General features: G+C 50.6%; 2 protein-coding genes and 1 pseudogene across 3 annotated transcripts; 1 reads left to right on the top strand and 2 right to left on the bottom strand.

Moving 5' to 3' along the window:
• The first annotated feature begins 1,608 nt into the window (after window positions 1–1,608).
• Window positions 1,609–3,824, top strand: LOC142410059 (proto-oncogene Mas-like). Of its 2 annotated transcripts, none has more exons than XM_075501943.1 (2): window positions 1,609–1,932; window positions 2,474–3,824. In XM_075501943.1, exon 2 carries the CDS (start codon window positions 2,512–2,514, stop codon window positions 3,490–3,492), a length of 981 nt encoding a protein of 326 aa, XP_075358058.1. In that variant the 5' UTR covers window positions 1,609–1,932; window positions 2,474–2,511; the 3' UTR covers window positions 3,493–3,824. The 2 variants fall into 2 exon arrangements, with proteins under 2 accessions (XP_075358058.1, XP_075358057.1); XM_075501942.1 differs by having other exon boundaries at window positions 1,609–1,917.
• A 4,219-nt stretch (window positions 3,825–8,043) lies between these two features.
• LOC142409837 (mas-related G-protein coupled receptor member H-like) lies at window positions 8,044–9,020 on the bottom strand (annotated as a pseudogene).
• Window positions 9,021–10,162: 1,142 nt separating this feature from the next.
• LOC142409838 (mas-related G-protein coupled receptor member D-like) lies at window positions 10,163–11,377 on the bottom strand. The gene has a single exon (XM_075501594.1). It carries the CDS (start codon window positions 11,375–11,377, stop codon window positions 10,163–10,165), a length of 1,215 nt encoding a protein of 404 aa, XP_075357709.1.
• Between the last annotated feature and the right edge of the window lie 2,208 nt (window positions 11,378–13,585).

Here is a 13,585-nt window from a genome sequence, read left to right on the forward strand (position 1 = left end):
CTGCTTCCCAGCATGGAGATGTCCTAACTCGTCCTGCCCCTACCGTCTTCTGGAATCTTGGTGCCTGATACTAAAGCACTGAGCACTCACTACCTTGATCCTCAAAAGCCCCCAGACCAGAGGAGATGATGGTGAGGGACAGAAATGATGTTTTCAGCTCCCTCTGGCTTAATGTCCTCCTGTGCCACAGTCTGACAGAGAAAACCCATCTCAGTCTGGCTGATGGAGCTGGCAGCACCAGTCAGCAACCAAACCTTTACCCTGCCAAGGGGGTTTAACCGGGGAGGCAGGAAGGGACAGGCAAAGAGGCAAGTGCTGCCGGCGATCAGCCCTGTGCCAGGTTGGACAGAGGATGGACAGACAGACAGCTAGGGGCTGATGGCTGTTGGACAGTGCAATTCTGTGGGCATGGAGAAGCCCATGGAGCAAACTGCCAGGGCAGACCCAAGAAAAGAGACAGAAATAGAGGATGGGAAGGCTCTCGCAGGCAGTATCTTGAGGAGGTTGAGCTCTGCCTGCCAGATGGTTTTATTAGCTTTCCTGACACACAGAAACAACTGCTACCAGAGCTATAATATTTAAGGAACATAGTTTCCTTTGAACACATACAAGCCTGACCCCAATACAAATAAATAACTGATGTCTGTAAACCTTGTGTTGGACATCAACATTTTAGGTGAACATGCTCAGGATGTTGCCCATGAAAGCAGAAGGTGAGAAACCCAGGGTAATTCTGCTCTTTTGTCGAGCACACAGATCGGGCAGCGAGCGTTGTGTTGCACGGCATTATGCTGGTGTACCTTGATGCTTTCCTTATCATGACCTGTTTGCACTTGAAAGGGTTGGCTTGGTGAGGGGATGTGAGATTCTGTAGTTGGGGACACAAATGCAGCATCAGCGAGGGAGAGAAGAGGAGGTTTTGGTTCTGGGGTTCCCACGCGTGCCAGTTGCCAGCAGGAGCACCCCCTGCTCCCAGACGCAACAGGAGCTGTTTGCATTTCACCTTCACTGCAACCGGTCTGAGTAGGAATCATCTTACCTAACTTCAGCTCTCTAGAAGTTACATGGGCCTGTCTGAGCAAACCATTGTAGGCTGCTGACTGACTACAAAGGGAGTATAGAAGACAACTCAGATGAAACCCTTAACTTTTAGATGGCTAAAGCCAAGTAAGCAGCATTGATTCACCTCTCCTTAGGAAAAAAAGATTTTCCTGAAATCCTAAGTCATCTCTCTGCCATCTGCCTGTGCTCTGGTTCATGCACAGATCTTATTATTCAGTTAGCTCCTTGATGCGCATAGTAGCACGCTCTTGGAAACTGCGTATTTGAAGGTCCAAGTATCACTGTGAAATTGTGGTATGCAAGTGGCAAACCTAGATCTGAATCAGAAGTTTTGGAGCAACGCCAAGCTTGTAGTGCAGGGTCCTAATGATACACCCCTGGAACAATAAGAGAAAAATTCAACCAGTTCAAAGATACAAATATTTTGGGATTGGGGTTGCTTTAAAATGAAACGAAAGAGGAACCTGACACAGAGATAATCTGCTTTTCCCATAGGTCTAGTTTCTGAGATTCTTTTTTGTTAGTCATTTCCTGTACAAAGCCAAGAATAGATTATAACCAGAACCCAGATACTGTCAAATGCAATGAAATAGTTCCCTGTTTCAAGAGCTCTTGAGAACATGACCTGCTTGGCTAACACTGAGAAAAGTGGCTTGTGAAAGGACCTGAGAAAGACCCCATGCTGGATGCTGCACAGGCTCACCAAGGCAGACTTCAATCCAGTTTTCCAAGTGATAATTCCAGGAAACCTCATGAAGATCCCATTGCGGGGGCGGCAGCTGGCAAGTGCGAGGTGATGTGAGTCTGCAGCGCGTCTGCTCCAGCGAAGTTCTTCAGGCTGCAAGAGGAAAGAAGGTCAGACTTTTCTGGGTGGGTTCTTTTTTCAGCCTAATCAGTGCCTCACCTTGTTGCTGTTGGACCTGTTGGTCAATTTGCACCAAATCTGATTGGGGAATAGTGGTCTCTAGGATATTAAGACCTATAAATATTCTGGGAAAAGGTGGTAGGGGAATACTGAAGTGAGTGTCTCACTGAAGGAACCCAGCAGCTTAGTAATATCAACTATAATATTAGAAACCTGAGAATCCATATCAGATCCACCCCCAAAACCACTTGCTCTTTGACATCTCCAAGGACAATCCTTTCATCTTATTATTTCCCTCCTCCAGATCTGTCCTGTCCAAAGCCAGGAAGGAGGCATCTCCCTAGCTTTTGCTCCACTTCCGTACATGCTCTTGTGCCAGGCATGTCATACCCATCTCCCCACATCCTGTCTTCCATCTCTCCTGTCCCTCATTTCTCTCTGTGCTTCTCCATGTGGAAGCTGGGGCATGGCTGTAAAGATCTGAAAAGCCTAGTGTGGGGGACAGCAGAGTTGCTAACATGTCTCTGTTTCATCTCGTCCCTCCAGCTGTGCGAGGAGGAAGGAGAAGCAGCGGAGGTTTCATAATGATCACGTTGTTCCCTGCCATGGAAAGCGCCAGCCCTGCTTGCTGGAGCCAGCCCAGTGGGACAGCATATAACAGGAGTTGGCATCACAGGCTGCTGAGGCATGAGGACGATGACTACAACTGGACCGGCAGTGAAGCTGGTCACTTGAGCAAAGTCCCTGCCACACTGCTCATCTGCCTCTGTGGGCTCCTGGGGAATGGGGCTGTCCTCTGGTTCCTTGGCTCCCGTGTCCGCCGGAATCCCATCACCATCTATGTCCTAAGCCTGGCCGTCGCTGACTTCACCTTCCTCCTCTCCATCGCCATTGCCCTTGTGATATTTTATGGCCCAGAGACCCTTTGTCACAGGCAGGGCTCACAGGACGTGACAACTGTGTTGAACATCACCATCGTCTTCACTTTCACTGCCAGCATCTACCTCCTGACAGCCTTCAGTGCCATGATGTCTCTGTCTGTCCTCTCCCCGTCCTGCTGCCCCTGCCACTGCTCCCAGCACTTGCCAGTGCTCGTGTGTGCCCTGCTGTGGGCCCTCTCCTTCCTGCTCACCATGACCCTCTACTGCTGCCCTGCAGCGCTCATTGTCTTCGTCTTGAGCTACCTCTTATCGGTGCTTATCCTGTTTTTTTCTGGTCTAATGCTGCTTGTCAGGGTCTTGTGCAGTTCATGGCAATATCCCCCAAGGAGGCTCTGTGTTGTGGTCCTGCTAGCTGTCTTCTTCTTCCCCTTCTTCACTGCAGACTTTGGTTACTGGCTCTTGCTAAGACTGTTTGATTTTTCTGTTTTTGTCTTTCACAACTCTCTCCCATTCGCCTGTATGAACAGCAGCATCAACCCTGTTATTTACTTCTTGGCTGGGAGCTGTGCAAAGAAGTTCACACTCTCTGTTAGGGTTGCTTTCCAGAGGGCTTTTGAAGATGTAACAGAGCCCCAAAATAGAGGCGAAACTCCCAGAGAGAACACAGTGGAAACAGCTGTTTAAACCTCTGCAGCCCCTCCCTGAGGGAAGATGCTCTAGGGATGGAGGTGTCCCGTGAGCCAGGGCGAGACAAGGACAATGGCTTCAGTGTGGGTCTGGCTGCAGCTGAACGGAATTAGCTGCAACACAACAAAACGTGCTGCGTGGCACAGGAACTCTTGCCTGGGGTGGACACTGGACAGCGTGATGAAATACCCATCGAAACCTTCTGCTTTGAAACCTTTGCTTTGAATCTGTCCTATTCAACAGGTCTGAGATTTCCCTGTCTCAAAAGTGAGCTTGCTCTACCCTGCGCACTATTAAAACAGGGCCGTGGAGGCTCTTAGCTCCTGCCAGGGGGTTTTTTGGTGTATCTACTTAAGAGCAGAGTGTGGGTGGATAAGAAAGCTTGGCACAGCAGGACAGAACAATTCCTGGGCAAACCCTTGTGTGTGCATCTCCAGCGGGTGCTGATATGTGTAAGAATATTTGGAGACTTCACATTCAGCTTTGTTACCAGGCAAGTAGGCATGTGTTTGGGATCGCCCCTGGAAGGCTTTCCCCAAAATGCATTGCTTCTGCTGCAAACTGAGTTGTGTTCGCACATCACGTGGGTCATCTGCACACAAGGGTTTTTGACTGGAACTGCCTCTTGTGGTTCCTCCCACTTTTCTCCAGGCTGTCTGGATGGTTAGCTTGAGCACATGCCATTTCGCAACCAGGATCTGAGGTCTGTACCCATTTCTGGTGTGTCTGTTCCTCATCTAGAAAAACACGAAGAGTAGGGTTAAAATGAAAAAACCCCAGAAAGCACAGCCCTGCCTGAAGACTCTGTAAAGACTGGATTTTCCATGTGAAAGAGGATACAGGGAGAGGGAGGGAAAACAGTGGACTTCTTATGGAAAAGACCCTGTTGAGGCCATGAGGACTGACTCCCTGTAGCCTGGCTCAGGCTCTCCCTGGGTAAAAGGGGTAGTGGCAGCGCTTTCTTCACTTCTTTCTCCCCTCCATGTCTGTCAGCCCTTGCTATCAAGGAGCTGGGGGATACACCAGCTCTCGTTTGCCTGTGAACTAAGCCACCAACAAACCACTGCTTTTGAGCTGGCTTTGTTTCCTGGTGCAACTCCCCACCAGGCTGCACTAACTTTAGTATGAGCACAAGGGAAAGGTTGGGAAGATGCAGCTGGCAGGGCAGAGTGGAGAGAAAAAAAGACATCAGCAGGGCAGACTGAAATAGCAACCCCAGGAACTACTGATGCTGTGGCCTCTGGGACCTGGGATGGTGACAGAAGTTTCTCTGCCCTTTGGCTTGTCTCTCAGCTCAGAGCTACATGTCACCGGACAGGCTGGAATGAAAATCGATCACTTGGCGCAGTACAAGTACAGAGCCATGCTAACTAAACCCATAAAACTCTCTGGTAAAAACAAGAAGCTCAGATAGGTGGTGGCCTGGGTGACACTGTGGGCAAGGGAGATCCTGGGAAGCAGGCAAAGCACATGGGAGGATCGTTGTCCTTCTGCACCTGCCTTGGGAGACACTCCCTAGATCATGGGAGCCCTTTCCTGGACAACAGGTTGTAACTTGGAAAGTTTTTACTTTCCAAAGGATAGGAAAATGGGAGAGAGGGAGAAAAAAACCCCCTCTCAACTATGGAAGACTCCTGCCCTGTTCTGTAAAACAACTCTATTAATAAATGCTTCTTAGATGTTTAATCTCATCATGTGTCTTCAAAGCATGACTCACCACCCATACTCTTGCTTCTCTTTCTAAAAGCAGTGGGACGTTAAGTACCCTTGGATTTAAGGCAGTGGGAAGAGGACGGACAACTTCCCACTGGGTTAAGAGGCAGGTAAATGGGTGGGTGAATACAGGCATCCCTGCCACCTGCAGATGGGATGATCTCCCCTGTCAGGCTGTGTGCCTCCTCCTTGCTTTTCCCAGCAGTCTCCCAGTTGCTGGGATGCTGTGAGGTCCTTTCCTTCTGGTCTTTCCTCTGCCCTTCCACCTCTACCTGCCTCTGCCAGCCTCAGGCCTCCACCCTACAAGGAGGTCCTCTCCTGGTGTGCTCAGCTGTTCCTGAGGAAAGCTTTCAGCACATGTGGGCAGCTCCACTGCTGTGGTTTGGCTCAACTGGAGGCTTCTTAGAGCGAGATACATCTCTGCTAAGTGCAAGCATCCCAGACAGATGTCGTCTGCCGCCCAGGTCCCTCCCAGAATGAACAAGGAGGTCTTGGCACCATCAACAGATGGCTCGTCCCAACTAATGCAGGCACCTACGTTAGGATGAGGTGCATCATGCTCTGGAGGTACCTGTCCTCCTCGTAGACAAGACAGAGGCTTTAGAATGAGAGGAAATGAGCCATTTTCTGACAGAGTCGAGTCAGCCTTGGTCTGTTCACCAGCAACAAGCCATGCAGTGAAGCCCAGTTGCTGTGTATTCAACAAACTTTGGGGTCAGAGTTACCGTATTGGAAACAAAAAAAGAAATTTAATTTAGGAGTAGTAACAAAATGATGCCTTAGGTAGGTAACTAGAAAAAGATCAGTACAATCAGGACTTTGGAGCATATGGTTAGTCACTGAAACAGCCGTGCAGAGGAGCTGCTCATCTCCACCTGAGGATGGCCAGGTTCAGGATGAAGGCAGTGAAGGGCTTCCTCTTAATGCTGAAGCTGGAGAACCAAAGGGTGGCCTCACTCCCCGCCAGCCCACACAGGCAGATGAGCAGTGTGATGCTCCTAATTTCTATAAAATTAAGTGGCCCATACATCTGGTTATGTTACTTTTCATATTTCAGGCTCTTTCTGGTAATGGACTCAGAGTTGTGTTCAGTGGAGTTACTATGAAATCTTTGCTGCGAGCAAAGAGAATACAGGAATTGGTGTCTCTGACTTGCCAAGACCATTTGATCTGGTAATCCCCTGCCTTGCTTCATGACATGGCTTGGAGCCAGGTTTGGGGAGTGTTTGGTGAGCTGTGCCAGGGCAGGTTCCCATCTCAGTCTCTGCAGCTGACATTTGCCCACTGTGCTTCTCTCTGGCATCAGAGAGGTGATCTTTGGCATCAGACATCCTGAGTTGCACTGTGTTATCTCACTCTTCACCTTGAAATATTTCCTTTCCAAAATCGGTGCCTTTTCTGGAGACATAGCTCCCCTCATCTCCCCTTCCAAGTTTGGAGGACAGGGTATCATAGCCTTGGCTGAAGTAAGGCAAAAGAGTCTGAAGCCTCCTTTGGGATTCTTTTGTCCCTGTGGACAAAACTTTTGTGGAGATATCGAAAAGTGAAACATCTTAAAATCCTCTCTTGGTTTTCCTGTAGGGACTGATAGGAGCAGGGCTGGAGCAGATTCCCTGCTCCCTTGCAGGGATGCTTGCTGTGCTATCCGGTCCCTGAGACATGCCAGCAGGGAGGTGACAACCTCCAGGATACGATGCCTCGTCAGCCAGCCATAGTCCCTTGCAAAAAGCCACGTTGCCCTGGAGCACAGCCGGACAGCAGCACCTTGCGTGAAGTTCTTGGCATGAACATGAGTGCTGGGAATACGCCACTTGTAATCCCCCGGCACTATCGAACCCATACTTTTCTCAGAACGACTTAACCCTGGAATTAAAGAGTGTGACAAATTCCCACTTCAAGTACAAGAGAATGCTCTTGTTTCTTCCCCAGCTCTGCAGCCCTGCCTGATGTTGTTTGTTTCTCCTTCCATCAGCTGGGACTGCAGGGCCGACTTTGTTGACCGGCTCTTTAGACAGAAGAGCAAGGATGCTCCGTGCGATCCATACCCCTCTCCTGCCATCTAGAGGCATCAACCCCGCAGATACTTGTGAAATCACCGCCGGCCCCGTGCTGGATGTGTCCTCGCAGCCCTCCGAGCCCGGGGTGCTGGGTGAGCAGCGGGGACTGGGGCTCCCGCTCCTCCTCGGGGGAGTCCGCGCAGTCCCGGAGGAGGCAGAGGGGTTCAGCTGGGCCGGGATGGGGGATTTTGGTGGGGGTCAGTTGCCAGCTAGCCTCTCTTCACGAGGGTATCCTGCTCGCTTTCCAGGAGCAAGTGGGTCTCCGAGGAGTCCTCACCGTCCACCTCCCATTGGGGCAGCAGCAGACGTAGACGCATGGCCAGCTCTGCCGTCACTCTGCCCCGCGGACGAGCCACAGAGCTGCTTCCCATGGCAGCAATTACCTCTACTCCTTGCTCAGCCTTTCACTTCAGCATGGGTGCAGCGGTGCCGGCGAGATGCCTGCATGACCCATTGGCTTGCCCATTTTTGCAATCCTTTTTGCAGAGCCCTGCCTTGCTTGGACAGCAGAGATGGCCAGAGCTTCCCCAGGGCCTAATGTGTCAGACTTTCCCCAGGCAAGAGATCCCCCAAAACACCGCAAAAATCTGCTGAGCCAAAGGAGCCAGAATTTATTTGCTGGGGCCAGAGCAATAAGGGTCATTGCAATGGGTAATACAGTCTGTGAGCTGGGACCAAGCCTGGCTGAGCAGTGCTGTGCTGGGTCTGTGCTAAGAGCCTCCATCCCCCAGGCTGTCTACGAGGCTCCGTATCTCCAGGCCTCCTCACCAGCAGTGTTTTATGGAGTGGTCTCCACTGCAGTGTCCCCAGGCACATGGCTCCCCTCCTCACTCGTTTCTTTCTCTTCAAACACTTGTCGGAGGTTGACTTTTGCAGAGCCCTGGAACCGGTGCTGCCAGCAGGTCCCCACCAGGAAGTAAACAGATGTGTCGATGCTGCTGTTCAGTGATGCCAGCAGGTAAGAAATATGAACGTAAACCAGGTTTAAATGAATAGGATCAAGGAGAATCACCACACTGAAAGGAAACCCAAAGATGAACAAGAAGATCACAATGAGCAGGACAGGAACACTGAGTTTTCCTGGGTGTTATCTTTGTGAGCCACATCAGAGTTTGATGAACAGGGAATGGTTGGAAAGGAATGGGAATAAAGAGAAAATGAGAAAATTCACAATGCTTACACCTCGTAATAGTTGTACACAGTTTATATTCAAAGGGAAATAACAACTAATGAAAACCAAAGAAACAAGAAGTCCTGCGAGAGCCCAGAGAACCCCACACATGATGACTGACAAGTGCTTTGGGCGGCGGCACAGGTACCAGATTGGGAACAAAACAGACAGGCACCTCTCCATGCTCATTGCTGGCAGGAGATACATGCTGGCAAAATATCAAAACGGAAACAGATCCATCAGGATATAATTGGTCAAACGATACTGAAATGAGAAAACACAATAGACTGTTGAAATAATGTGTCATATAAGTTTAACAAGAAGGAACAGGAGCAGAGAGAAGTCAGCGATGGCCAGGTTCAGGATGTAGACAGTGAAGGGTTTTCTGCTTCATGTGGAAGCCCAGGAACCACGACCACCATATTCCCCATAAGTCTGCCCAGGCAAATACCAATACAGAGACATGAAATTATCAACATGCTATAATTTTGTGTTATGCACTGAGACTGTTTAACTGCCTGAGAGCCTGCATATCCAGAAGTCATGTAGTTGAGAGGGAGGTCTGCTGTGATGGTCTCCTCCATGGTGAATGACCCTGCTCTGGGTGGCCACCTTCTCCCTCTCCCACCACCTCCTAGGAGACATGAGGAAGGAGAAGGAAATGAGGGGCATTGGCATTCCCAGCACTCGCCATCTTTCCCCATGGCCCCATGCCAGGCCCAGGGGACACCAGGAAGGACCCCCTCCCCTGCTCTGCCCATCCCCGGCCTCCTACCTCCTGGTGCTCCTGGGAACAGTGCTGCTGCAGGAGCCCCAGCACACGGGGCATCCACAAGGCCAGGCTTGCCAGGAGAAAGGCTCTGGTGATGGCTGCTGTGACCACCCTGCTCAGCTTCAGTTTCCACTCTCACACCTGAGAGAGATCACATCCCGTGGTCAGGAGACTCCCCTCACAATCTCATCACATTGGCAACAGCTTCCCCTCACATGTCCCATGGACGGCAACCTTGTCAGTAGGAGTTGGCCACGTCACCCCCTTCCTCTCCTCCTGCTGTCCTCCAGTGTTGTCCCACCATGCGAGGGGCTTCTGGATTTCACTGTGTGTACCTGGCGCTGGACCAGGAGACCCTCCACATTGGGAAATCACCAGTGTGTGGACATGCAACAGCATAAGGGCTTCACCTGCTGCCTCTGATGAAACTCCCCAGGCGTGTTGCCTTAGAGGTTGCATCTGTGGGTTACATAGGGCTGCAAATGGGATTTTATCTGCAAGATTCTTGTCTCTCCGAACCTCATCCATCAGCACCATAGAGACAGCTCACTTTTCTCTGTATTTCTTTTGCTTTCCCATTCTCTCTCTCTCTTTTTTCTTTCTCTTCCTTTCTTTCCTTCTCATTTTCCTTCTCTCTTTCTTTCTCTCTATCTCTCAATCTCTCTCTCTCTTTCCCGCTCTCTTTCTTAGTTTCCTTCTTTCTCTCTCTTCTTTCTCATTCTCCAAATTGTAATTTTACCCTATGTCTTACTCTCTACACCACTAATTCCCTCCCATCACCCACCAGGACCCATTGGCTTGCCCATTTTTGCAATCCTTTTTGCAGAGCCCTGCCTTGCTTGGACAGCAGAGATGGCCAGAGCTCCCCCAGGACCTAACGTGTCAGACTTTCCCCAGGCAAGAGATCCCCCAAAACACCGCAAAACTCATCTGCTGAGCCAAAGGAGCCAGAGTTTATTTGCTGGGGCCAGAGCAATGAGGGTCATTGCAATGGGGAATACAGCCTGTGCACAGGGACCGAGCCCAGCTGAGCATTGCTGCGCTGGGTCTATGCCACATGCCCCCATGCTGAGCTGCAGCGTTGTTCCCCTCCCTGGCAGCAGGCAGGCACCGAGTGCATGGGGACCTCCATTCCCCAGGCTGCCTGCAAGGCTCTGCATTCCACGCCTCCTCGCCAGCAGTGCCTTGTAGAGTGGTCTCCACCACAGTGTTCTCAGGCACACGGCTCCCCTCCTCACTCGTCGCTTTCTCTTCAAACACTCGGCGGAAGGCGACTTTCACGGAGCCTTGGAACCGGCGCTGCCGGCAGCTCCCCACCAGAAAGTAAATGACTGGATTGATGCTGCAGTTTAGCGACGCCAGCAGAAAAGATGTATTTTGAGGAAACAATTTGCGCGAACTTGGAAGGTTGAGGAAAACCTCTACACTGAAAGGAATACCAAGGACAAAGAAGAAAATCACGTTGAGAAGGACAGCAACATAGAGTTTCCCTGGGTGTGGTCTCTGTGAGCCACATCGGAGTTTGATAAACAGGGACAGGTTGGAAATCAACATCACTGATGACAAAATAATGGAAAATGCAATGGCTACACCTGCAAATACTGTCTCGTAGTTTTCAGCAAAGTTAAAGCTAAGATACATTGAGGAAACAAAAAATCCAGCGAGAGCCCAGATCACCCCACTCACAATGCCTGATAAGTGCTTTGGGCGCTGGCAGCGATACCAGATTGGGAAGAAGACAGAGATACAACGCTCCATGCTGATTGCTGTCAGGAGACCCAGGCTGCTAAGGTCAAAGAAGTGGCACAGAAATTCAGCTACAAATACAAAATCCATGTAGAAAGAAATAACATTAAACAAATAACAAATTGCTGTAAAGCTCAAAATTGCCAATATGAGCAGAGAAAATAGAAGGAGCAGAGAGAAGTCAGCAACAGCTAGATTTAGGATGTAGACGGTGAAAGCGGTCTGCTTCATGTGGAAGCCCAGGAACCACATGACTATCCCATTCCCCACAAGTCCACAGAGAGAAATCCCCATACAGACACCTGCAAAGACCATCAATCCGTAAGGTAGTCTTGGGCATTCATATTCAATATTTTCCACATAGTCCACATATCCAGAAGTCATGTAGTTGAGAGGGAGGTCTGTTGTGATGGTCTCCTCCATGGTGAATGACCCTGCTCTGGGTGGCCACCTTCTCCCTCTCCCACCACCTCCTAGGAGACATGAGGAAGGAGAAGGAAATGAGGGGCATCAGCGTTCCCAGCGCTCACCATCTTTCCCCATGGCCCCACACCAGTTCCAGGCAGCACCAGGAAGGACCCCCTCCCCTGCTGTGCCCAGGACAGGCTCCAAACCCTCCAGCCCTGTCCCTGGGCAGGAGGCATCTCCCATCTTCCCGTCCCCAGCCTCCTACCTCCTGGTGCTCCTGGGAACAGTGCTGCTGCAGGAGCCCCAGCACACGGGGCATCCACAAGGCCAGGCTTGCCAGGAGAAAGAGGGTGGTGATGGCTCCCGGGGCCACCCGCTCTGTTTTGGCCTCCTCCCTTGTGCCTGAGGAGCAGACCTTTGCCCAGAGATCATGGCCCGTGGTCAGGAGACTCCCCTCACAATCTCATCACATTGGTGACAGCTTCCCCTCACATGTCCCATGGATGGCGATCTTGTCAGTAGGAGTTGGCCACATCACCCCCTTCATCTCCCCCCCCATTTTTTCACCAGGAGGTGCTGATCTGTTATGATCCTATTAAGCAAGGCACTCAGACTCCATAAAGTATCATTTTAAATGCCATTTACTACATCTAAAACAATGAAGAAGGAGGGGCTAGCACAGATAATCTTATGTCCAGGTCTTGCAGCATCAAACAGGCCTCTGATCAGGGCACATCCTGTCCATGGAAAGGTTACCCCATTATGGTCATTTGAGCTATTATAGGGTTTTCTTTAAAAAGAAAACAACTCATTCTACTGTCAAACAAAAGGATGTTCACATGAGAACCGTTGCAGCAGTCTTAGATAAAGGCAAGGACATGCAGGTGGTGTAATCACCAGCACCCAGTGGGAGCTGCCTGCAGACTCCTCCCTTATCGTCAGCCCACCAGGTTTATCCCATGGCCAAGGGAGATGCACAGCGAAGCATGGCACAGCACAGGCCTGGGACTACTCAGGTTGAGTGTTTTGTGGATCATTAACTCCATGATGTATAATGGTCTTCTGGTCAGGATCTCTACACCCCTGTCCTCCAGCTTCAGCTTGCCATGCTGGGGTATCCTGGGTTTTGCTGTGCGAAGCTGGTGGTGGAAGACTTCCTCTAGCTCTTTTCTGTTCCTTCACTGTCCTTACAGCCTGCATCGCCAAGGGGACGGCGCGGAAGAGATTTGGCAGGGCTAGAGGAAGGCAGAAAGATGAGAATGAGCGAGATGAGCCAGAGACCATGAACAACAGGGATGAACCAGGAGAAACCCCTCGGAAGTCCCTGACAGTCCCATGGCTCCTTCTTCTTCCCATCATTCCTCCGGTGCAGAACCACTCCTGGTCATGCCCGTCCCTTCCTCTGCCCCCCAAGGCCTCATCATACACCCACTCCCTGCACCTGGGATGCCAACAGAGTCCCCTCAACAGCAGCCAATGAGGCAGAGCACTGGCCTTGTCTCAACTTGCCGTGAGAAATCCCCAGTATTCAGATACAGAACAGCACGAGGGCTTTGCCCACTGCCTCTAATCACATCCCTGACATGCATCTGTCTCCTCTGAGATTACATTTTGTGCAGTACATAGTGCTACAAATGTGTTTTTATCTACAAGTGGTTCCTGTTGCACAATCTCATCCTTTAGCATCACAGGGCCTGGCATTTTCATTGCTTATTTTCTCTCCCTCTTTCATGTGTTTTCCATCTTTTGAACACCTCTTCTTGGGAGTTATTACCTATGCTTGTCATCCCCAAGACTGATGTCCTCCAAAGATGTCCTTTGATTTCATGTGGTGAACACACGGTAATGAACAAGGTCGACAGGCTCTCCAGGGGGTCTAGCCTGGAGCTGTAGGAGTTGGGGCCAGAGATAGACTTGAAACAAGGCTAGAGCATAGGCTCAAGGTCCATCCATGAGAGCAGAATGGAGACAGGTCTTCAGACAGGTACAACTCCTGCATAGCTCAGGCAAAGCCTGGTTGCTCAGGCCTGACCTTAACTGGAGCCCCTGGTCCCATGGGCAGGGGATGAATGGGTGGGGTCAGGGCAAATAAGGCCTGCTGTTGCCTTCAGGACCCTTGAAGAGAGAATCAGAGTGCCTCACATGGACAGTTTAGTGTGCTACGTTGTTCAGTCATGCTTCATGAGATTAAGTCCCTTTATTCCCCTTTCCCATAGTTTTGGG

The sequence above is a fragment of the Mycteria americana genome, chromosome 5 (genome assembly GCF_035582795.1).
Source record: "Mycteria americana isolate JAX WOST 10 ecotype Jacksonville Zoo and Gardens chromosome 5, USCA_MyAme_1.0, whole genome shotgun sequence".
In the NCBI taxonomy this organism is placed as follows: domain Eukaryota; kingdom Metazoa; phylum Chordata; class Aves; order Ciconiiformes; family Ciconiidae; genus Mycteria; species Mycteria americana.

Bases quoted from the DNA above. Each gene is read 5' to 3' on its own strand.
- LOC142409838 (XM_075501594.1), bottom strand. From the start codon at position 11,377: ATGGAGGAGACCATCACAACAGACCTCCCTCTCAACTACATGACTTCT.
- LOC142410059 (XM_075501943.1), top strand. From the start codon at position 2,512: ATGATCACGTTGTTCCCTGCCATGGAAAGCGCCAGCCCTGCTTGCTGG.